The sequence below is a fragment of the Tursiops truncatus genome, chromosome 16 (assembly GCF_011762595.2).
Source record: "Tursiops truncatus isolate mTurTru1 chromosome 16, mTurTru1.mat.Y, whole genome shotgun sequence".
Lineage (NCBI taxonomy): Eukaryota > Metazoa > Chordata > Mammalia > Artiodactyla > Delphinidae > Tursiops > Tursiops truncatus.
The window spans coordinates 58,127,025-58,151,633 of NC_047049.1; the positions used below are offsets into that span (position 1 = coordinate 58,127,025).

At 34.9% G+C, this 24,609-nt stretch overlaps 1 protein-coding gene across 10 annotated transcripts in view; it reads right to left on the reverse strand.

Annotated features, from left to right (window-relative positions):
- ADK (adenosine kinase) overlaps positions 1-24,609 on the reverse strand; it is a 483,942-nt gene that overhangs the window by 394,848 nt on the left and 64,485 nt on the right. For 7 of the 10 annotated variants that reach the window (XM_019936015.3, XM_019936011.3, XM_019936014.3 and 4 more), the window contains one exon: positions 20,157-20,210. The exons of the other annotated variants lie outside the window; for them this stretch is intronic. In XM_019936015.3, coding sequence (XP_019791574.1) covers positions 20,157-20,210 — 54 coding nt within the window. The remainder of the gene's footprint in view (positions 1-20,156; positions 20,211-24,609) is intronic. 10 annotated transcript variants of the gene reach the window in all.

Here is a 24,609-nt window from a genome sequence, read left to right on the forward strand (position 1 = left end):
TTGCCCTCACACTGTGGGATGTTTTTTGTTATTGTTGTTCAGTCGACAAGGGTAACTCCTCCTTTGTTCACACAGATTCCTCTGTTCCCAAATAATTTCTACTCATCCTTCAAGGCCTAGCTCAAATATCAGCTTTTTGAGATAGGTTCTTGTGTCCCTCATAGCTAGAGGAATGTACTACTCTTGTAGGATTTTATACATTATTCAATCACAGAAGTTATCACTAGCTATTGCCTGTCTATAATCTTGAAGACACCGAACTTGTTCAGGGCAGAATTATATCTTACTAATTTTCACATTTCGGGTATATATAATAAACACTTAATAAAAAGCATTAACTGGATGAAGAGGTAAATAGTAGCTGAATAAGAACTCAAATCAGGGACTTCCCCGGTGGCACAGTGGTTAAGAATCCGCCTGCCAATGCAGGGAACACGGATTTGAGCCCTGGTCCAGGAAGATCCCACATTCCGTGGAGCAACTAAGCCTGTGTGCCACAACTACTGAGCCTGCACTCTAGAGCCCACGAGCCACAACTACTGAAGCCAGCGCGCCTAGAGCCTGTAGAAGCCACCACAATGAGAAGCCCGCGGGCCACAACTAGAGAAAGCTTGCACGCAGCAATGAAGACCTAACGCAGCCAACAATAAATAAATAAAATCATAAAAAAGAAAAAGAAAAAAAGAACTCAAATCATTAGACTCCAAGTTCTCTGCTTTTGTACTTTATGTTTTACTAGAAATATTTATTGAATAAGAAATTTAATACTCAAATATGTCTTCCCCATTAGACTATAAACACTATGAGTGAAGGAAAATTACTGTCTGATACTGTATCCAATGTCTAAAGTAGGCTTCACACATTGTAGGAGATTAATAAATGCTAATGAAATGAATAAATACATGAATTAATAAATTTTTTAAAACCTCAACATACTTGAAGAATGGGTATATTACTTAATTTGTCTAATGACAAGTTGACCAAGAAGTCCTTTCATTAAGTTCTGGTAGAATTTCTTAACTATTTAAATATCACATACAACAATTTATTTACATTGTATAACAGAGGGCAAGATTCCACAGTGCGACAAATCTTATTTTGAAGAGGCTGTAATCTACCTATCAATCAAAATCTATTGCTCCAACTTGGCTCATTTCCCCCATTCATTTCCTACCTGAACCCTGTAATAATTTAATTTAACTCCTATGCCAGGCCTTCAATAAAAGTCTGATGAAAAATGAATCACGCTGTGTGTGTGTGTGTGTGTGTGTGTGTGTGTGTGTGTTTACGTGTACAATAAGACATTATAAGATCTCAAATTATTTTTGGAAGTATTAAGAATATACATGATATACAGAGAAAGATACATGCATAGACACAAAAACACAGACACCCACTCACAAATGAAAATAAAGCCAAATATTTTGCTATAATCCATTTACTTCTAGGAATAGTATGAACATGTCTTTTCATCTAGTATGCCAAGAAAAAAACAGTTAAAAATATTAGTCTAGATCTTCCCCTGACCCATACTGTTAAATTAATGTTTTAATGCAGTCATCATTTGATTATATTATAAAGGAGCCTACAACTCGTAAAACCAGCAAAAACTGAAAGAATTTCACAAAAATATTAGTTACAGAATAGTTTACTTTGTTGGAATACTTGGAAAAGAACCAGACAGGAAAAGAGTAGTAACAAAAGGCAGAAAATATTTGTAATCAATGAGCAAATACTAAAATAAATCTCAAAATATCATCAATTCAATGTACATGTTCAAAATGGCTTTCATCTTCCTTTCTAATGTTTATCATTCCTTTCACTTCTAAATTTCTGCTACCAATCCATCATCTCTTCAAATGGCTTGCAATAAAAGGAACAAAGAAAACACACACTCCTTCTAGGAGAATCGATTATACTGCTCATGCCAAGACCACAGATCCATAAAGTTTATTGACTAGTTAATATAAAAGTAGAATATATCTGCTAAACCAATTACCTTTTTAAAAGAAACTCTTATCATTAAAACAAGTTATTTTCAACAAGTATACCAAAACAGATAATAGAAAGAATCTTATGAAAGGTCATCTAACCCAATTAACCAGAACTCCTTTATTCATTTGCCAACATTCCTACCAGGGAATCTGGTCTGCAATTTAACCCCTCCTGACACAGGGAAATTATTACCAATACAAGTTGATTCTATTTTTGTATTTCTTTACTTCTAGAGACATTCCCTTTATCGAGCTAAAATGATTCAGTCTGTGTCACCCACCCATTGGTTCTTCTATCCTTGAGGTTTCACATATAAATCAATAAATCTAATCTTATTTCCGCATAAAGAAATTCCTTCAAATGAAGATGGCTAATATATGGATCTCCTGATTCTGTCTCTTCAAGTTCAAACTATCCAGGTTTTCAATCTATCTTCATGATGTGGCTTTAAATTCCTTCATCAATTTCAAAAAATGGAGAATGTTTTAGAATTCAATCCTCCAAGCATGAAATTCAACATGAGAAATAATGCATATCCACCAGAATAGCAATGTAGAATTATTATACTATTAATTTTTGAAACCTAAGAATAGGACACTTCATTCTTCTATGAGTGGACTGCCATAAATGTCAAGGGAAGCCTGTAACCAATGTTTTATTGTGGATGAATGGGAAGAAAACAAGTAAAGAGTAGTAAAAGAGTCTCTAAAACACAAGAGGCTACCTCTTTGCCCTCAACTTTATTTTTTTTTGACACTAAGGCTACACATTTTCATCTATCAATTCACTTTCCTTGCTAGGAAGTTCATACTTTATAGCAAGGTTATACTAGAAATTTTATGTGTTATAAAACTTTTTTATTGTAGCTGAAAAATCAGGTCAATATTCCCAATTTATTCATACACTTAATAAAGTCAGTTAAAATATCAAACTAAAAAACAGTTTAAGGAACTCAGAATTGGTATTAGGTTGGAAAATACCTAAATATCAAAACAGCTAATAACATAAATCAAAGCAGTCAGAAGTCAGTGATACAAGTATCAGCTAAGCCAAAAACTGGCTCAGTATACTTGATTAAACCACTTCACCTCTCTGGGCCACTGAGGACCCTCATCTGTGAAATGAAGATAAAGAATTAGGATCAGAAGTTCTTATATGCTTTGATCTCAGGACCTCTTTATACTTTAAAAAAAAGTATTGAATACTTCAAAGAGCTTTTATATCTATCCCTGGTTACCATATTAGAAATTAAAACATGTTTTAAAATGTTTACTAATTTATTATTTTTAATAATAGAAGCATTAAATGTCAAACAAGTAACATTTTATGGAAAAAGAAAAAAAAAATTTCCAAACTAAAAAATTTAGTGCCAAGGGTTACATTGTTTTATAATTTTTGCAACTCTCTTTAATGTCTGGCTTAATAGAAGACAGCTACATTCTCATATGCTTACGCATTCAATCAATATCGCATGTCATGTAACCTCTGGAAAACTACTTACATTCATGATAGAGTGAGTATGAAAAAGCAAACAATGTCTTACTATCATTTTGAAAATAGCTCTGCCTTCGTGGACCCCCTTGAAAAGGTCTTAGGAATCCCCCCAAGAGGCCCTCAACCAACTACTGGACAAGACCATCTCCGATTCTCAAGATCCACATGAAACTAGACTGATGACAAAATTTTTTATTTTTAAGAAAACTGAAAATACACTTATCTTCACCAGGATAGAATGCATCACTAGTACGATTTTAAGAGATTTCAGTGAGATGGTCCTTTTAAACCAACTATAAAAAGTCATATAAGAAAAGATGTTTAAGATTAAAAATAATAGAACATAGTATACTCTGTTACTATGGAAATTAGTACAAGGAGGAAAAGCTATCTAAATAACTTCCTTTGTATTATAATACTACTACTAATAGTATGCATGAAAAAATTAACTTTTTTGTAATAAATATACACAGATCATCTACTATATATAAAGCACTGTGCTAAGCGGAGTAAGGGAAATAAAGCAGAAAGAACTTGATACTCTTGCAAGAGAGGTCTGAGGTATACTCAAAAACTATAACCCAAAGTTTTTTTAAAATGCTATAAAACAAGTTAAGATAAAGCAATATGGTGGTTCACAATCTTCAGGTTGTTATGAGAATGTCAACAACGTTAATATAGTTATGATTAAACTATTCATTCACAAAGTCTAGAAATACAAGAAAATCTACTATCTGTATTTCCTAGCCTATAGAGTTAAGTTCCATTCACTGAATCCAAAGTTGAAGGGGTTCAGAACAAGCCTGCCCAAAATGTGACACTTTGGCATTTGAATTACTTTGAACTGAAGACAACCAAGGCCCAAAAGACTCAGGAAGACCTTTTTACCTCTCCCTTAAGTACCTAAAAAATTTTGCATAAGGGGCCTGGCTCAGAGAGAGAGCTACCAGAGATTAACAGTTTATCTGAAAGACCTATCCCTATGGCAGCTAATTACCAAACATCTGCTCTTCTTATTGTTCTGTGAATTACCCTCCTCCCCTTTAAAGCCCCAGTCCCCTATCCCATTCCTTAGCTCAGGAAGGCCTCAACTGCCAGACTTGCCCTTGGGTTTCATATTTTTATGGGGCTCCCATACCTATGTAATTAAATTTGTTTTTCTCCTGTTAATCTGTCTTTCGTCAACTGAATTAGCAGACCAGCCAAAATAGCCAAGAAGAGTAGAGGAAAAAAATCTTCCTCCCCTACAAAGTAACACACATACCTTTCCAGGGGAAAAATTCAAATGTAAGATATAAAAGCAAGTTTAATCTCTAATTTCACACATGCAAATAAAATCATTGTTGCTATTATCAGCAATGACTTTGGCAAATACTTATAACAGCACCTACACACCTTTATGCTTCAGTCTCATGGCCAGATGCAAATACAGAGTGATAATAAGACCAGAAAAAGTTAAGTATATTAAAATCCTAGAAACACTGGCTGAATCTTTCATACATCACTGAAAAGTATATTAGCTAGCCAATTAAACTATAATGGATAGTCAATCATTCAATTGCAGCATCTAAATGACTAGTGTGCCGCGTGGTTGCCTTCTTCCTAATATACAAATTAATTTAGAAGAGCTATTTTTCCTTTGTAAAAATAATGAATTCAAGCCTAATCTTCTCTCCTTGATCTGGGATATATTCAAGAACATAAAGAATAATCAAAATGTTTTCTTATTTGTAAATAACTATGTAACTCCGCTGGACAGTAATACTGTTTACTTCAAAATAAAAAGAAAACTGAAATATAAATTTTGGTAATACCTCCTTTTAGAAATAATTACATTTTTTATGATTATGGAATTATGACAGTTGATAGCATTTGCATTATGTAAACCTTAAGAAGAGTATCTACTTAATATTTTTACACTAAATAAAAAGTTCTCAGCCATGTTAATTCTAGCAATGGTCTCTGCCTTTATTAAGATAAACATATTAGTATAACATATATGTAAATTTATTCTATATTCTGTAAGTTTATAATACTTGAATACTTCTCTCCATTGAACTCCTCTATCCCCAAAATACTATGTCCCCCAAAATATTAGGAGATATTCCATACACTTTTTAGAAGTTCTATATTCATCTTTTTTTTTTCACAGACAAAACAGGCGAAATAGCACCATCTGGTGGGTATCACCTTAGTTTTAAAATAAATTTCTGCATTTACATTATTAATACTATTTTGGAAAACCTGCACAACAATAGGGACTCATTTAAAGTACTACAAATGAATAATAAAAAATGGCTTGACTAGCAAGCAAAAGTGTACTTGAAAACTGAATCAAGGTTGCAGCATTATTTTGTTTTTTAATTACTAAGAAGTTAACCATTATTCTAAGGTCATTCGGGATAAAATCTCCTCAGAACCTTGTGGTCTTAGTTTAAAAAAAAGAAAAGAAATGTCAATTTTTAATACAAAAAATAATTTTTATTTTTGAAATAATACATCTACACTACTCAATGAAGAGGATGAAAGGTGAACATAATCTTCAGGAAAGACAGTGTTCTCTGTTGTTTGTGTTTATATCAGGGCTGATTTTTTAAAAAAATAGGTGTGTCCAAATCAACTGAAATTAGTTAAGGCTGATCTCAAGGTTGATTAACAATAAAATCTTTCTGAATACTAACTGTGCTGGATAATGGTGAAAACATAAATTAGGTCATAATTTTATGAGCTAACAGTAACAACTATGAAAAGGAATATAAACAAACTAAAGGCAAAAATCAGGACACTAATTACAGGCTTTTAAAGGTGAAATGGAGAATGAGAGCATGATTAAAATACTAAAAAGCCCAAAAGAGGGTAGCATATTTCTTGATGTACTTTCTATCTAAAATGATTTTTTTAATTACATATTATATTTTTTCAATAACTATTGGTGAACCACACACTACATTACACAAAGTTAGGCACTATGTATACAATGGAAAGGAAAGACAAATACACAAAGAGGTAAACCCATTCTCTCCTGGAGCTTACAATGTAGCTATCTTTCTCTCCACTTCCTGAGCACCTTGCAGATGGAGCAATTCATCTCCCTTTTAATTATGCTGCTGTTTCCTAATGTAAAGGAATTGAACATTTCAATTTATACAGCTTTCATATTAAAAATACACTGACCATTATTTTACTTCAACACAAAAGACTTAAAGCAAAGTTCATCTCTGCTCCTTGCACTAAAATGACAAGAAGCTTACAAAAACAACATTTTTGGTGAAAAATGTCCATAAGATGATGAAGTCTTTAGAGTAACAAATATTGATGGCTGAACCAGCACACCAGACAAAAGCTAAAACCAAAGACTGAGGAGGAAGAAGGGAAAGAAGAAATAAGAAGCAAGTCAATTTATTTGCAGAATCACCAAATGACTCAATTTCTGGAGAAAGGGATATGCATTCATATTAAAAAGGAAACAGATTAAATAAAAGTCTGCACATTGAATGGCAAAATAAACTTCTCTCTCTCTCTCTCTCTCTCTCTCTCTCACACACACACACACACACACACACCCCTCCACACACCCATCCCTCCTCCTCTCTTCCTTTCCATTTCCCTATCTCTTCCTTTCCACCTTCCCCCTTCCCCACTTTCTTTCTCATCCTTATTTGACAACAAATAAGGTGGAACGATGAAGTCAGCATGGGAATAAAATTATGCTCTAGAAATGTTCTGATAATTAACTCTATTTTTAAAAGGATTAAATTATGGACCAATTTTTTTTTATATTTTCCTAGAACATTCAATACAAAGAAATCAGAATCATTTTATGTTGTCTAAAAATCCTTCTATAAATAAAAATTAAAAGTACCATCATTTTGAACATCATGCTTTAAAAACTAATACCATTTTCCTAAAATTCCTAAAGCATCATTTTCTTAAACTTTAACTTCCGGGACTTCCTTGGCGGTCCAGGGGTTAAGACTCTGAGCTCCCACTGCAGGGGGCATGGGTTCCATCCTTAGTCAGGGAACTCAGATCTCACAGGCTGTACACCATGCAGCCAAAAAAAAAAAAAATTAACTTCCAATTCAACTAATACTTATTCCTTAACCCACAGGCATTTAATTTGATTCTACAGCATTTAATAAGCAGACCTCTGTATGACACACAAGCAGAACTGGATATGAAATAGTCACAGGTCTCAAATTCAGTCTAATATGGACAACAGACAAGTTTTAGTACAATAACAAAAGCAAATTTATTAGGGGTGAAGAGGGAGCTTTTTGGCAGAAGCAGTTGAATTTTGAAGTTATCAGGCAGATAAGATTGGGAAAGGGTAGAACTGTACATTCAAAGACCCAGATACAAAAACAAGCAATCAGATCTTAAGGGAGCTTAAGGAAGAAAGCTGTTGGCTAGGGATAGCGATAATGGGGGAAAGCCAGTTTCAGATCATCAACTGCTTCCAAGTCATGCATAATAACTTGAAATTCATCCAGTAGGCAATGGAGAACTATTAATGTGTTTTAACAACATGGTCAAGTGATGGGACAAACTAGTGTCTTAGAAAGGTGGACAATCAATAGGACAGAAACAAAAGTGCAACCATGTGAAGTAAAGAATGTGAATGTGAAGTAAAGAGAACAGGTGAGAATAGAGGCAGGGTAGGTTATATAAGGTGCTACTGTAACATTCTGGGCAAGAATTATGAAAAGAAGAATACATAGAGTTGGAGACTTTTTTTTAAGATTTATTTGTTTATTTTATTTATTTTTGGCTGTGTCAGGTCTTAGTTGCAGCATGCGGGATCTTTGTTGACGCACGCGGGATCTTTCATTGCAGCACGTGGACTTCTCTCTAGTTGTAGCTTGTGGGTTTTCTCTTCTCTAGTTGTGGCGGGCAGGCTCCACGGCGCGTGGGCTCTGTAGTTGTAATGTGTGGGTTCCAGAGCGCATGGGCTCTGCAGTTTGCAGCACGTGGGCTCTCTAGCTGAGGTGCAGGAGCTCCATCGTTGTGGTGCGCGGGCTGAGTTGCCCCGCGGCATGTGGGATCCTAGCTCCCTGACCAGGGATCAAACCCGTGTCCCCCACACTGCAAGGCAGACCCTTCACCACTGAACCACCAGGGAAGTCCGAGTTGGAGACATTTAAAGCATGTTATTTATTCATTAAAAATGTATTGAGGGACGGGGGAATTCCCTGGTGGCGCAGTGGTTAAGAATCCGTCTGCCAATGAAGGGAACACAGGTTTGATCCCTGGTCCAGGAAGATCCCACATGCCATGGAGCAACTAAGCCCATGCGCCACAACTACTGAGTCCACGCGCCACAACTACTGAAGCCCGCGTGCCCTAGGGCCCACGCACCGCAACTACTGAGCCCATGTACTGCAACTACTGAAACCCACGTGCCTAGAGTCCATGCTCTGCAACAAGAGAAGCCACCACGGTGAGAAGCCCACGCGCCACAAGGAAGAGTAGCCCCAGCTCGCCACAACTAGAGAAAGCCTGAACACAGCAACAAAGACCCAACACAGCCAAAAATAAATTAAAAATAAATAAATAGGGCTTCCCTGGTGGCGCAGTGGTTGAGAGTCCGCCTGCCGATGCAGGGGACACGGGTTCATGCCCCGGTCTGGGAGGATCCCACATGTTGCGGAGCGGCTGGGCCCGTGAGCCATGGCCCCTGAGCCTGTGCGTCCGGAGCCTGTGCTCCGCAACGACAAAGGCCACAACAGTGAGAGGCCTGCGTACCGCCAAAAAAAAAAAAAAAGAATGAGATCACTAGGCAATTTAAACTAACTCCTGACTTATGCTCTCCTGAATGCACACCATGCCTTGCCTAACCTGTTGATTCTTTTCCAAGATTAAAAGAAGTAAGAATGAAGTATTTAGTAGTTAAAGAATGACTAGCTCTCTACCTCCAACAGACCCCATTAGCAATCCTGCAGGCAGATCACTCGGGTAAGATAACATCTGAAGAGTCAGCCAGCCTGCCCACAATGGAGAATGATGCAGAACCCAACCTCCTGCCTTGATGATTCAGAGATTCTTCCCCCACTTTTCCCCTTAAAAACTGTCATGGCTGAGCAGAATCTTTGGAGTTGGTCTCAGGACACGAGTCCACCTTCTCCTCTGATTAAAGCAATTTCCCTTTCTACTGACACCTGCCTCTCGAATTATTGGCTTTTGAGTGGCAAGTAGCTGAACCTGAGTTCAGTAACAAAAATATTCAGGCATAAATTAAGCATTAAGTAATACCCTATGAATACTTTGTATATGGGAAATGGATTCACTTTAAGCTGATAAAACACAATTTTTACCACCAAAAATTCTGCATGTAAAATGGCCATAAGCAGAGAATCTTAGAACCATAACAACCTAAGGCCAAAAAAAAAAAGAAATGCTGAGGATTGAAATCCAGCATTTCTTTGATTTTCTTTGTTGAATTCAATTTGAAAATAAATGAATCTTTCTAGCACGCAGAAATTTTGTTTGTCTCCTTTCTGCAAGACCCTCTCCCCCCAAAAAATTCCCTTAATGACCATTTTCTCATCCAATTTAACAATGAAAAAACTCTTTAAAAAAGATCATTTCAAATATGATATATGGCAACCAGTTACACTTCCAAAAAAGTTTTTTTTCAAATCTTCCATTGGATTTTTTCTACCTCCTCTGGTCTTACCCAACACAGACCCTACAGATGTAGAAATCACAAGTGTCTCTGGCCTTCACAAACAAAAACACATTAAAGTAGTAGGAATATTTGGGGAAGATGGTTTCCCTTTGTATATGCTACTAAAATTTAGTACATATAAAGTAAGACACTTTTATAAAGGTAACATCTTCACAAGAAAAAACACTTGGAAGTGATTAGAATATAAAGTAAAATTTTATAAGAAAAATTTTAAATCTATTCTAGATAATGCTCAATCACTTTGCAAAATGATTGAAAAAGCCAAGTTGCAATCTTAATGAAGTTCTACAGAGGGAGCTAGCATCACAAGGAATAAATTTATAATACACAGAACTTCAAGAAGAAGACCTATTTGGTTGGAAATATTGGATTTCTAGTCATCAACATAAGCTCAGATTATCCTCTAAGGTTTTACACCTTAGCCATCAGCCAACCCCAAAAAACCACAGTATTACCTACAAACTATGGTATTTTTCTAGTAAATCATATTAAAACTAATGAAATATAACATCCACCATAAATAGTTTGTGAAATAAATGTGTTTTAAATAATATCATTCTTCTAAAGAATTTTTTAGAATATTCTTTTTCCTAAGTCACTGAACTTAAGCAAAGTAAAAAGCAATAAAAAAGATCTGAAATCAAATTGGAACCTACCTTTCCTACTATAAGAAAAGTAATAGAGTCTCTCCAAGCCTTAGTTTCCTGTAAAATGGGAATGATTATAATACCTACCTCATAGGGTTGCTGTGAGGATTAAATTAGAGCATAAAAGTACTTAAAGTAATGTCCTCTTTCCTTGCTCTTAAGTGTTATTCAATTTTTCAATACTTTCCAAAAAGAAAACATTAATTATAGTTAGTAGAGAAAATACTAATTATATATAGTTAGTAGTTTTCAAGAACTAGATTAGCTGCTAACAGATACTAAAGTTCCCCAAAACTCCTAAATTCATATCATTCCCAAATAGTCTGACTCAATCCTTAAGGGAATATAGACCATGTTGGCATAACCCTTACATTGTTTTTCAGGTAGATATCTGTCATAGCTGCACTCTCAAAATATTCTTGTCTGTTGTAGACCAAGAAGAAAAAAGAATTCAACACAGCAATTTCTACTCTATTCAACCCATGTTGACCTGAATAAATTCACCCTATTGATACCACATAGTAAAATACTGTCAAGTAAATTATTTGTAGCAAAAGATCAATGAACTACACTTGGACTGAAAAGGTCTGGATGAAGTTTCAGGAACCACCTTACCCTTCCCCACTAAAAAAATCAAAGAAGTAGAAAGCAAAAAAGACCACCACCATTTTTTTCTGAACAATTTTATGCCTGAAACTCAAAAACTATATTCAGAGGGATTACGGAATAGACTAAAAGAGAAGTAGCTAATTAAAGAAACTATTTGCTTAATGGATAATAATGAAAGAGCAAAGCACTAATCTAAACCCACAGTGATATGCGACAGACAGCTAAGCTTCTCTAAGAGCCGAAGCCAGTTAAACAGTGTTTTTATAAGCATCATCATACTCAAAACAACCTACATCACAACTAACCTTTATGATTCCTTGTAGATCAAAACTTTCTCACATATATAATTTCATCTAATCCTCATTAAACCTAACAAGATAAAATGAAATTATCACTGTTTTACAAATGACGATGTTGTATTCAAGAGATTAAGTGATTAACCCAAGTATGGTAGTTTTATACTGTGTCAACTAAAAACTACAATCCCCAGAATTTCCTTCCCTATGTGGTTTTAGGTTGGGATTAGCCACAAGAGAAATTTGTGTACAATTTGGGAGGTACAAGTGAAGCAGCGGCCCTTTCACACCAAGGGTAGTTACTGGCTAGAGGTAGTGAAGACAGAAAGGTATGGGAGGAATTCCAATTTATCCTTATGTATCCCCACTCTACCTCCAGCTCACCTTTCCAACCAGGCCTAAGCCCATCACCAAATGCTCCACTGAAAACTCACAGAAGTGGTAGCTTCAAAAAGCCAACAATCCACCAACTCTCCTCACAGTTTACTCCAGCAGCTATACATTCCTAGCTGCTTCTTGAAAGCTCCAATTCATTAATCCACACACCAGGATTGGTTAGTGACTTTTCTCTAATCCTTTCTGGACCTCTACTTCCCTAGTTTTTCTTGCAATAAGTAAGGTTTAATCCCTATAATAGGTTTCTTATTTCTCATTACTCATAGCAGAATTGCATCTTACCTGATATACCAAGGATACAATCTGTGGCAAAACATACATAAACTCAGTTTCTTCTAGTGCTGAATCCAGAGCACCATACATTTCTTCAAAAACAGAAGGTGGCAATTTAGGATTAATCCTTTGAGGCTTTTAAGGTTTTACCACTAATAACATACATTTTTCATTCATCTATCATATATGCATGAATATATGACAAAGTTTAATACTAAAATTATTTCTTGTAATGAGTACTTCTTTATGTCAGAGTTAATAATTTTCTTTTAAACAATATTTAAGCAAACCTTTCGAAAGTTTCATAATCCAGTTATAACAACAGATAACAAGAAACTATGAAATCCTAGAATTCTAAAGTGAGAGCACAGTCAAAAGTTCACCAAAGGGGTGAACTCTGCTCACAGATTAGTTTAGAACCATTAATAGTTGCCTGGAATGAATTCAATCAATGCTAGTTTGGGATTCTTACAGAAGTCACCTGATGATATTAGTATAAAAAAACAAAGAGCAAAGAATTTGAACACGCATTTAGTACTTATTCCTGGAGGCACAGCTTCATAAGCACAAATGGTGAATGTTATTGTAGAGCTTTTTAAAGATCAATTTAAAAAGCAATACAGTAAACAGCTACTGTACAAAGATCATGACTATATATTAAAAACTCAATTACAAAAATATTTCACAAACAACAAGAAGAACAAAAATGTTTCCCATGTAAGAGGCATCTGTATCTTAGGATAAAATGTCCAATGAAAGGATCATACATGGAATCAAACAACTTCGATCAAAGAAGATTGCTGTGTTCTAGAGAAAAAGATTCTTCTACTGGTAACAAAGATTATGAAAATTCTGAATGTTCAAACAAATGAGAAGTAAAAAAGAAAAAAGAATTTTAAAATTATTTCACATAATATGTGGTTGTGAAACTGCTCTAAAAGCTTTTAGAGTCAACTTGGCCAAAAAGCTTTGTATTATACCATCTCCTTGGAAGAATGAGAAGTGCCTTGCATTTGGAATTCAGGTATACATAGTATACCTGACTCTCCTCAACTCACTGAATGAGTCTGAGGTGGTTTCTAAAGCATAATATAATACTGTAAAATTAATCAGCCATTGAGAGCCTTGATATAGCCATTGGGTTCATTATAATCAGTTAGTACTGGGACTTGCACTGAATATCGATCCTTTTTATTTAAAAAAATTATTGTATTTTTAGGGAGCTGCTTGGTGTGATACAAAAAGCATTTAAATGGGCATCACAAGACTTGAATTCTGGTCCAGCGCTGTCATTAAAGAGCAGTGTAACCTATAGTAAGTCACTTTATCATGTGGATCTCACCCATTCATCATAAAATATGAATAATTCGTTCTAGGGTTCATTTCTAGAATCTTAAATTCTATAATTTAAAATATGTAAAAGAAAGTGGGCCCTGAGAAAGGGATCATAAAAATGTTCATGGTATTTAAAATACTGCAGCTTTTATGAATATTGAAATCATATTAACCACTTAACCTTGTTGCTGGTCCTAGATGTTCTTTATTTCAGTTTTAACTTTTCACTTCCCAGGCGTTTTTGTTCTCTTTGGCATTTGCCATGAACAAAATCTATCAGCTTTATAGGCAATCAGTTCTAACACTACTCTTACAAGACAATCTTGATATTTTCAAAGAATTACTAAGCCACACCATCAATAATAATGAATTTAAGAGCATATCAGATGTTACTGATTGTCTCTAAGGGCTCTGAACATGTTCTGAAACATGCCACTTAAATACTTAAAAATCTCCCCTGCTGGTTTAGAAATTGGCATTGTTCTCTAAGAAATTATAATATTTTTACACTGAACCAAAGATTAAGGTCTAAGAGTGTCCTTTCCAATACCTCTGCTTCATACCTCTTACATAATTCATTTATTTTCTTCCATTTCATCATAATCCTAAACCAATAAAAACTTATATATACATATTCCAAGATAAAACTTTTAAATTCAAGGGGTAATTCTAACAAAATAATTCAATTTTGACATAAAAAAATAGTCAATAAGGAGAATTCATTCAGTAACAAAAGGGAAAATATACTTCATATCTAGAACAGCATAGGGCTTCCCTGGTGGTGCAGTAGTTAAGAATCCGCCTGCCAATGCAGGGGACACGGGTTCGAGCCCTGGTCGGGGAAGACCCCACATGCCGCCGAGCAACTAAACCCATGTGCCACAACTACTGAGCCCACATGCCACAACTACTGAAGCCCATGCACCTAGAGCCCATGCTCCACAACAAGAGAAGCCACCGCAGTGAGAAGCCCACACACCACAACGAAGAGTAGCCCCCACTGGCCGCAACTAGAAAAAAGCCCGTGTGCAGTAATGAAGACCCAATGCAGCCATAAATAAATAAATAAATAAATAAATAAATAAATAAATAAATAAATAAAACACATAAAAGTACAAAGAAAAAAATTAAAATTCACCCATTATCAATCACCCACAGATCTACTATTCTACTACAATTCTCTTTTATGATATCTACAAGCAATCTTTTTCACCTACTTAAATCATCACGATATTAAATATTTTCCTAAAAACATTTTAATAACTGCATAGAAAGAGAAAAACAAATACCGTATGCTAACACATATATATGGAATCTAAAAAAAAAAAAGGTTATGAAGAATCTAGGGGCACTACGGGAATAAAGACGCAGACCTACTAGAGAATGGACTTGAGGACATGGGGAGGGGGAAGGGTAAGCTGGGACACAGTGAGAGAGTGGCATGGACATATATACGTTACCAAATGTAAAATCGATAGCTAGTGGGAAGCAGCCGCATAGCACAGGGAGATCAGCTCGGTGCTTTGTGACCACCTAGAAAGGTGGGATAGGGAGAGTAGGAGGGAGGGAGATGCAAGAGGGAAGAGATATGGGGATATATGTATATGTATAGCTGTTTCACTTTGTTATAAAGCAGAAACTAACACACCATTGTAAAGCAAATATACTCCAATAAAGATGTTAAATAAAATAAAATAAAATAAATAACTGCATACTATTCCACAGAGTTAATTTAGTTAATTGCACTAGAAAAAGAGAATAGCTCATTTAAGATTAATCCAATAGTGTGGCACTTGCTTTTTAAGAGAATTGAAAATTTTGTGTTTTCTATAAAATGTGTATATATTAAGTATGCACATAGGTCATTTGGCTCCTAATAAGATTTAGACTCCTTTCCAACATCTTTTTTTAATTGAAATAAAGTAAGTAAAGCAAAGAGTAACCTAGAAAAGATGTGATTTTTTAGTGCTAAATAGTGACAAAAGAAAAGGTCTAACCTGAAAATCTGCTTCAATCAATAAAATGTATTTTTCCTGTCATAACGCCATACAATTTTTTTTCCAGAGCACTTCCATTAGATTAAAAATTTGAGCTATTAATCTATCATCACACTACACGCCTTGAAGAGTTTCTCTAAGAATTATGACAGATTTGAGCTAAATACCTATCTCTCTTTTCCAGTCTGTGGTATGGCCTAATGATATTCATTTTTAACCATAGCTGGCAAAGATTAGGGACATCACTAATTTTCCTACACAGCTAAATATGTAGTTATGGTAGAAAAATAATAACTCCAATATACTTTTAGTGATAAATGCTAACTTATAAAATAATTACTATGTAATATATTCAAAGAGGAATAAAATCTGCAAGGACAATGACAAGAAAAAGTATATAACAATCAAATCCAGAAGATATTCCAAGTGGCTTAACATAAAAGAAAGAAAATTCTGGAAAAGTACATATTATTTACACTCAGCTAGTATGTTTTATACCAGATACTGTTAACGAGACAGGACTGCCCTACCAAAGGTCTGCTACGGAATATCCAGAAGACATATCAGGCACTGTGAGAAAAAAAAAATCATCTATCCAAATTTAACACATTCTAGGTGAAAATATAATTTGAAACCCTCAATCTTTTGCTTCGAAATTCATAGTCATAAAGCAAGGCTGGTATTAAAATTCATGTGGCCTAAAGACAAGCAAAACTTCTTCACTGAGAACTACAAAGCACTGCTGAGAGAAATTAAAAGACAGACTAAATACTGTTAAGATGTCAATTCTCTCTCAAATAGATTCAACATCCCCATGATAATCCCAAAAGGTTTTTCTGAGGAAACTGATACACTGATTCTAAAATATATGGCAATGTAAAGGATCTAGTACATCCAAAGCAATCTTGTAAATGAAGAACAAAGTGGGAGGACTTACAGCACCTGACTTCAATACTTACTATACTGTGTGACTAGCATAAAGAGTGACAAGTAAATCAAGGGAACAGGATAAACCCATATTTCGACAGTTATTTTATTTTCAACAAAGGCAACAAAACAATTCAGTGGACAAATAAAGTCTATTCAGCAAATAGTGCTGAAATAACTAGATATCCATATAGATAAAGGAGAATGAACATTGGAATCTACCTCACATCATATACAAATATTAATGCATAATAGATCATAGACCTAAACAAAACAGCTCAAATCATAAAGTGTTTAAAGAAAAATATAAATAAGAGTATCTTCATAAATTGAGGGCAAAGGTTTTTTAGATGATCAAAGTAATAATCATAAAGGTAAAAAGTGATAAATTAGACTAAAAATTTAAAACTTGCTTATCAAAAGGCACTATTAAGAAAAAATGGTAAGCCTGGGATTGGAGGAAAAAATTGTAAAACATACATCTGACATTGACTGGTATCCAGAATATATAAAGAATTCCAACAAGTCATCAATAAAAGGAGAAAACAATCTAATTTTTTTCATCAGCAAAAGATGTGAACAGACTCTTCACCAAAGAAAATATACATGGCCAATAAGCTAATGAAAAAGTACTCAATATCATTAGTCATCATGGAAATGCAAATTAAACCAGTCTGAGATACCACTACATATCCACCAGAATAGCTAAAATTAGCAAGACCAACAAATACCAAATGTTGATGAGGATGTAGAGCAACTAGAACTCTCATATATTGCTGGTAGGAATGTAAAACGGTACCACTTTAAAAGAAAATCTAGTAGTTCCTCATAGAACCAAATATACTATTACCCTAGTGACTCAGCAGCAAATCTATTCCTGAGTAATTATCCATGAGAAATAAAAACATGTTCACAAAGACTTATACAAAAATATTAACAGCAACTTTATTCATAGTATCCAGATGAAAGGAAACAGCCTAGACGTCCACCAATAAGAAAACAGATAAATCATGGAATGTTAATCAGCAATAAAAAAATTAACTAATACATGAAAGAATCTAAAAAATATTATACTGAGTGAAATAAGTATTATATAAAACGTAACGTACATATGATTCCATTAATAAGAAATTCCAGAACAGGAAAAACTTAATCTATAGTAGAAAAAAAAACATAATAAGGGTTACCTCTCGGAGGGTAGGAGCAGAGAGTGACTACAAAGAGGCATAAGGGAATTTCTTGATAGAGAACTGGGTTATGAACATTTATGCACTTTTCAAAACTCAGCAAATGTACACTTAAGATTTGTGCATTTCACTGTATGAAAATATTTACAGGTAAAGGCAAAAAATTCTAAACTACTGAATTCTAGGTGATGGTATGCATGTTGAAATATTTATGGGGAAACATACTGATGTCTGCAATTTACTTTTGAAATGCACTCAAAAAGCAGATGAAGTAATGGATAGACAAAAGAATGGATAAGGTGAAAAAGAGAGTAAAATGTTAATGATAAAATCTAGGTGGCGAATATATGGGTAATTATATACTATACATTTAAAATTTTTCATAATAAAATCTAAGGAAAAAATTAGTCTATCCATGAGAGTGAACTATATCACAGACAGCTAAAGAAACTATAAATGAATTAACACATTCATATGGGTTACATATTAAATAATATGAAAATATTCACACTATTGCAGTTTTCTGGTATTTTTAATATTGGTCATAGTCTCCGAGGGCCAAAGGAACCTCTAGGTTGACTACCTAATTCCCAAAACAAAAAAGTTCTGTTACCAAACCTATAAGTAAGCAACCAACCAATGGTACAGTTATAATCACCTACCCTCACTGACTAGGCAGTAAAGAAAGAAATTATATAAAATTCCTTAACAATAAATTTGAGAACCGACGATGGAGATTATAATCAAATGAAGACAAATATAAAAATACTGATGAAAGGCTAGCATAACAATGGGATATATCAACTCTAGGAACTCTTAAATCCTTTTCTTACACATTGAGCCTACCATTTTACGATTAACATTTACTATAATCTCTTCTATAAGACAGAAGAAAGAAAATAATTTGGAAAGATTCAGGACAGTGTTTGTAAATAGAACCTTAAAAAGTACTCAGAAAAATCATTACTTAACCTTGAGAAGAAAATAATAGTCTTGAAGCACTCAATCTACAGAAAAAGTTATTCTCCATAACTTGAGTACAAATGAAGATTACATTTAAACTAAACCATGAGGGACTTGAGTTAGATATTAAAATATCTTTAACATAAGAGAGTGTCAAACATTAAGGAAACTCCCAAGGAAGTTTGTAAAATTCACCCATGTATTTATAAAAAGGATAGATAGAACGTTGACTATCATCAATAATAAGCGCAGTCCGTACAACACTGTAAATCAACTATACTTCAATTAAAAAATAATAATAATAAGTGAGGTCCAACCTGTAGACGTAGTTAGCCTCAAATTCCTCAAACTTAATTCTACATTATTATTTGACATTAGGTGTTTCAATAATAATTACAATTATCAGAACTTTCTTACTGCACAATGGAGAAAAAAAGTAGCCTACTAGAAAACAGAAGCATATACTTTATTTTAGCTTCCCTCTTTGGACAAACCTATGATATTGAAAAGAGATGAAATTTTTTTTTTAAGATTTTTTTTTTGACGTGGACCATTATTTTTTAAGTCCTTAATGAATTTGTTACAATACTGCTTTTGTTTTTTATGTTTTCGTTTTTTAGCCCTGAGGCAAGTGGGATCTTAGCTCCCTGACCAAGGATCGAACCCACACCCCCTGCGTTGGAAGGCGAAGTCTTAACCAATGGACCGCCAGGGAAGTCCCTGAGATGAATTTTTAAAACTCCCAAGTCTGTAATTTTTAACTAAAAACCTCACAGTTCCTGTGAGGTAGTAATCTTTTTAGATACTACCACAGGGCAGAAAAATAGCAACAGAGATATCCCAGAATCATGTATACAGCTAACCTACCCGAAAGATAGGATCCTACAAACATTAAAATTTTTTAAAGGAACAAAATTTTATTTATATTTAAAGTGTTTTACCTTGTGCTAAACAGAGTTAGGCATTTACTTTTTCATAAGACAACGAACAAAATCATATTTCTCCACCTTAAGCAAAGGGTGGAAGTCAACTGAGCAAGAGCCAAAATTAACAATGACAATTTAACATTTTATCTGGGGAAAGAAGATGAAACGACCTATTTCCGAATATGCCCTTAGTCTAGAGGATGGGATACAATACTCCATATTCTAATGTGTGCATAGGAACAATTATTTCCTGTGTTAACCTTATGTAGTATAAATTATCCTAATCCTACTAGGATTAAGGTCATAATATTGATTACATCTTTATATTTTATACCACACAGAGTTTTAAAAATCAGATTGTTTACATGTATCTACTCCACAGACAGAGTAAATTATGTACAACCTAGGGTTTAATGCACTTACAGTTCCTTGTGTTTCTCTTCAGCCAAGATTTGGTCATTCAGTTTAAGAGAATACCTGTTAACACAGAAACAAAAATATACTGGTCATATAAACATACGTTTGCCTCATGGACATCTGACTGTGATATCAACATACAGCCAGTTGACCCCTATCAAATAAACACTACTACACTGTTAACAGGTCTCTATCTTAATTGATAAAACATTTAAAACTGCCTAAGTTCTTTTTTTTTTTAGTATTTATTTATTTATTTAGGATGCACCGGGTCTTAGTTGAGGCACGTGGGACCTTCATTGCAGCATGCAGTATCTTTTAGTTGCAGCATGCAGACTTCTTAGTTGCGGCATGCATGTGGGATCTAGTTCCCTGACTAAGGATCGAACCCAGGCCCCCTGCATTGGGAACATGGATACCCACTGCACCACCAGGGAAGTCCCCCAAAGTGCCTAAGTTCTTTGATGGTCTATTAGTCACTTCCACAGACACCACCTCAAGAACTAAAGGGAGATGAACTTGATCATGCTTTAAAAATATGAGTTATCGGGCTTCCCTGGTGGCACAGTGGTTGAGAGTCTGCCTGCCGATGCAGGGGACACAGGTTCGTGCCCCGGTCCGGGAAGATCCCACATGCCGCAGAGCGGCTGGGCCCGTGAGCCATGGCCGCTGAGCCTGCGCGTCCGGAGCCTGTGCTCCGCAATGGGAGAGGCCACAACAGTGAGAGGCCCGCGTAATGCAAAAAAAAAAAAAAAAAATGTGAGTTATCTTCAATATTCTTCTGCAGTGAATCATCTGTTACTTTCACGCAGCAGTTCAAAATTCAAGAGACTACTAAAATGTTAAGTATTTAATAGTTCACAAAACAATATGAAGTTATTCTTTTATTAAATACATAGCAAACATCTATGTGTACCAAACTATGTACTAGGTAGTGAGACATATGAGGAAAAGTAAGTTTTGGAGTTCTTGACTAAACCATTTACTAGCTTAATGACCACAGCCAATTCTTTCACCTCTTTAAGTCTAAGTTTCCCTGGCTATAAAATAGAGGCTACCATAAATATTAGAACAGGGATCTTCCAATATCATATATTTATACTACTGAAGGTAAATAGACTCTCTGAGGGGTACACTGAAATAGATAAACAACAATGGACAGGTCTTCAATTTCCACTTGTATTCATTCCTTTCCTAAAACTAATCTGCCTGACAATGGATCAGAGGTCTAAACGGAGAGGTCATCCAAATTCTCCTCACTTGACTCCCCTTCCACAAGTCTTTACTCACTTTATAAAAAGAATGGCATACCTCTTGTCCATCCTGAATGAAACCAAACTGCATTGCCTAGATATAAAAATCTCTTAAGTATTAAACAAGGAATGATTCATAATATTTTGTCTGCAAAGCCTTCTTTAACTTAAATTACTACAAACTGACTACAGGGCTTCCTGTTCTATAATTACTGTAAAGAATGAAGATAGAAATTAAAAATGAGTAATTGTGATAGGATGTTCTATTTTCAGATATATTATAGAATGGGGCAGAAGTTGGTTACAATTTTCATTTTAAAAGTTCATCATTTCTAGCCTATGTTCATCATCAAAGATTACGTTACCTTTCAGGGAGAGTTCTGTGAAGCAAAGCTCAGAGAGTTTCTAAAAAGAACAAGAAAGACAGTTCTTCCAAGCAACACACTTTTTTTTTTTTTTTGCGGTACTTGGGCCTCTCACTGTTGTGGCCTCTCCCGTTGCGGAGCACAGGCTCCGGACGCACAGGCTCAGTGGCCATGGCTCACGGGCCCAGCTGCTCTGAAGCATGTGGGATCTTCCCGGACCGGGGCACGAACCCGCGTCCCCTGCATCGGCAGGGGGACTCTCAACCACTGCGCCACCAGGGAAGTCCCAAGCAACACACTTTTAAAACAAGTCTCCTTCCATTTATCTACCAAGGATTAAATATCAAACATGGCTGTCACAGGAACACAAATCAAATCATTTATTTGAACTGAAAAATAAAGTCAGACTTCTTAGATCATGAAAGTCAATCTGATTGTTTTGACAATGAAAGAACAGTTTTGCCAGCAAGGTTCCAAGGCAGACAATGGCTTTAAACTGAATAAATGGCTTTGGTTAAAACATGTTTAAGGCAAAAAAAAAAAAAAAAATCTTTAAGTCATCTGATAAAAACATCTTATCAAAAAAATATCCTTTTGACATAGGTATACTGAAGTTAACAATATTTAGCTTTTCTCAATAGCTCCTGAACAATGCCTATAAGTAAAACGCTAATAGATATAATTACTACCTAATATAATTATATTAAGAAGACTTAATAAAGCCTTTTTTGGTATACATCCCAGAACTGCATGTCTCTAATGACTCTAATGATCCTGGCAAGTCAGGTGGTTTCTAGTCTTTGCTTTCAACGAAACTGAAGAAGGACTTAATCAAATTACCAGCTGACAGATAAACAAAAATAATTTTGATGATAAATCATTTGATGACAGAAGAGTTCAAATAACTGGGTGACAACTACTGAAACAAAACTGTGCATTACCATTCAATTAATTATGTAAACAAATTGCTCAGGATTTACACCTCTTGAAGAAAAAAGGGGGAAATAAAATTGATGCTGACCATTGTCTTACTGCAGCATTGAGTATTATTTATCTACAAAAGGTTGAATTAATTGAAAAACATTGAAGATCAGCTTCACCCATCTCATTCAAACATGCATTTCCAATAACTTATTTTCTTGTTTAATAATGATTTAACATTTTAATACATTTATGTTGTTTTACTAACTATATGCTAATTACAATTTAAAATCTAGGAAATTTCTTTTAAACTTGACTTCACATATATATATGTTGCAGAGACATACAATAGGGTGATCAATATGCACGAAAGGCTTTCATGCATAAAAATATATTGCCTTCATAATGTATGCATAGTATAGTACATGCAAAACATAATCCATGCATAAAAATACACCACATAAGGATAAAATCTGGTGGGGAAAAGTGTGATAGAGATACGAATTTAAACAGAGAAAGGAATATAAATTTTTTAAATGTTTAAAAAGAGCCTGTTTGTGTCTTTTTATAAATGAATCATGGTAGGTATCAAACCACAATAGTATTTAGCATGCACTAAGAGTGATTTATCAGTTTTATTTAACATTACAATATAAAAATCATAAATATTAACTTAATGAGTGAGGAAGTACTTGTTCATTAAAACATTTTTATGGGGCTTCCCTGGTGGCGCAGTGGTCGAGAGTCCGCCTGACGATGCAGGCGACATGGGTTCGTGCCCTGGTCTGGGAAGATCCCACATGCCGCGGAGCGGCTGGGCCCGTGAGCCATGGCCGCTGAGCCTGCACGTCTGGAGCCTGTGTTCCGCAACGGGAGAGGCCACAACAGTGAGAGGCCCGTGTACCGCAAAAAAAAAAAAAAATTTTTATGGAAGCTAAAAAGTTTCAACCCGTGGATTTGATGATATCTATGTCTTGGCAAAGTGCTTGGTACATATAAAATAGGAACTCAATGTTACTTTCCTTCTTTCTCTAGCTGGTTAGTAAAAGAGAAAGAACAAACATTTCTTGCCCTTAAGGACCTCACAATTCAGTAGACAAACCAGAATAAAAGTAACTGCTCATAGTGTGATAAGTATTACAATAAAGTTAAGTATAATGTATAATGTTTATTATAATAAAGAAAAGAGGTAGTAATAAGTCTCCTTCATAAGAGAGTCAAAAAACGGACAGCTTTTATCTGTTGCCCAACATTCTCTTCCTCTCCTATTTCATCTCTTCTTTGCTCCTTCCCCATGAACAACCTTCCCTTTTAAAGTCTGAGGACAAGAATTTGAAGGCAATAGTGAAGGTGGCCCGTAAAAAAGATCCATAGTATAGGCAAGAAGCAGACTAGGATAGCCTAATTGTTATCAAATCACCCAAAGGGAAATTCTACTCGCCAGATTCACAGAGTACATCTTCAGGTCCTCAACAATAAATCTGCAAGATCCATTTTGCACTATCCTCCAGGCAAATTAGTTCTCTAACCCCAAACTTCAAAATGTTCAGTCTTCCCATAGTATTTCTGTCTCTGATCTGATTTTCCCCTGCCCCAAACCAGGGAATTTTCCATCAGATCTCAATAACCTTTACATTTCTTCATCTTTGCTGCTTTTTATCAATTTTATCTTGCTTATCTCTTCCTTGACTCTTGCACCCTTCTTCTTAAGAACCTGACCTATACATATACTACCCAGAATCAGCCAGACTGCTAGGTTTGAGGACACAGTTATATACTAAAAGGACTGCCTCAAATTTATTTCGGAAGTAGGCAAGATATAAATTAGAATTATAAATGTAAAAGTAAATACACCATCAGGTCCATAATTCTTACTAATGAAATGGAGCTATTTCTCACTGAAACATTTAATGTTAATGT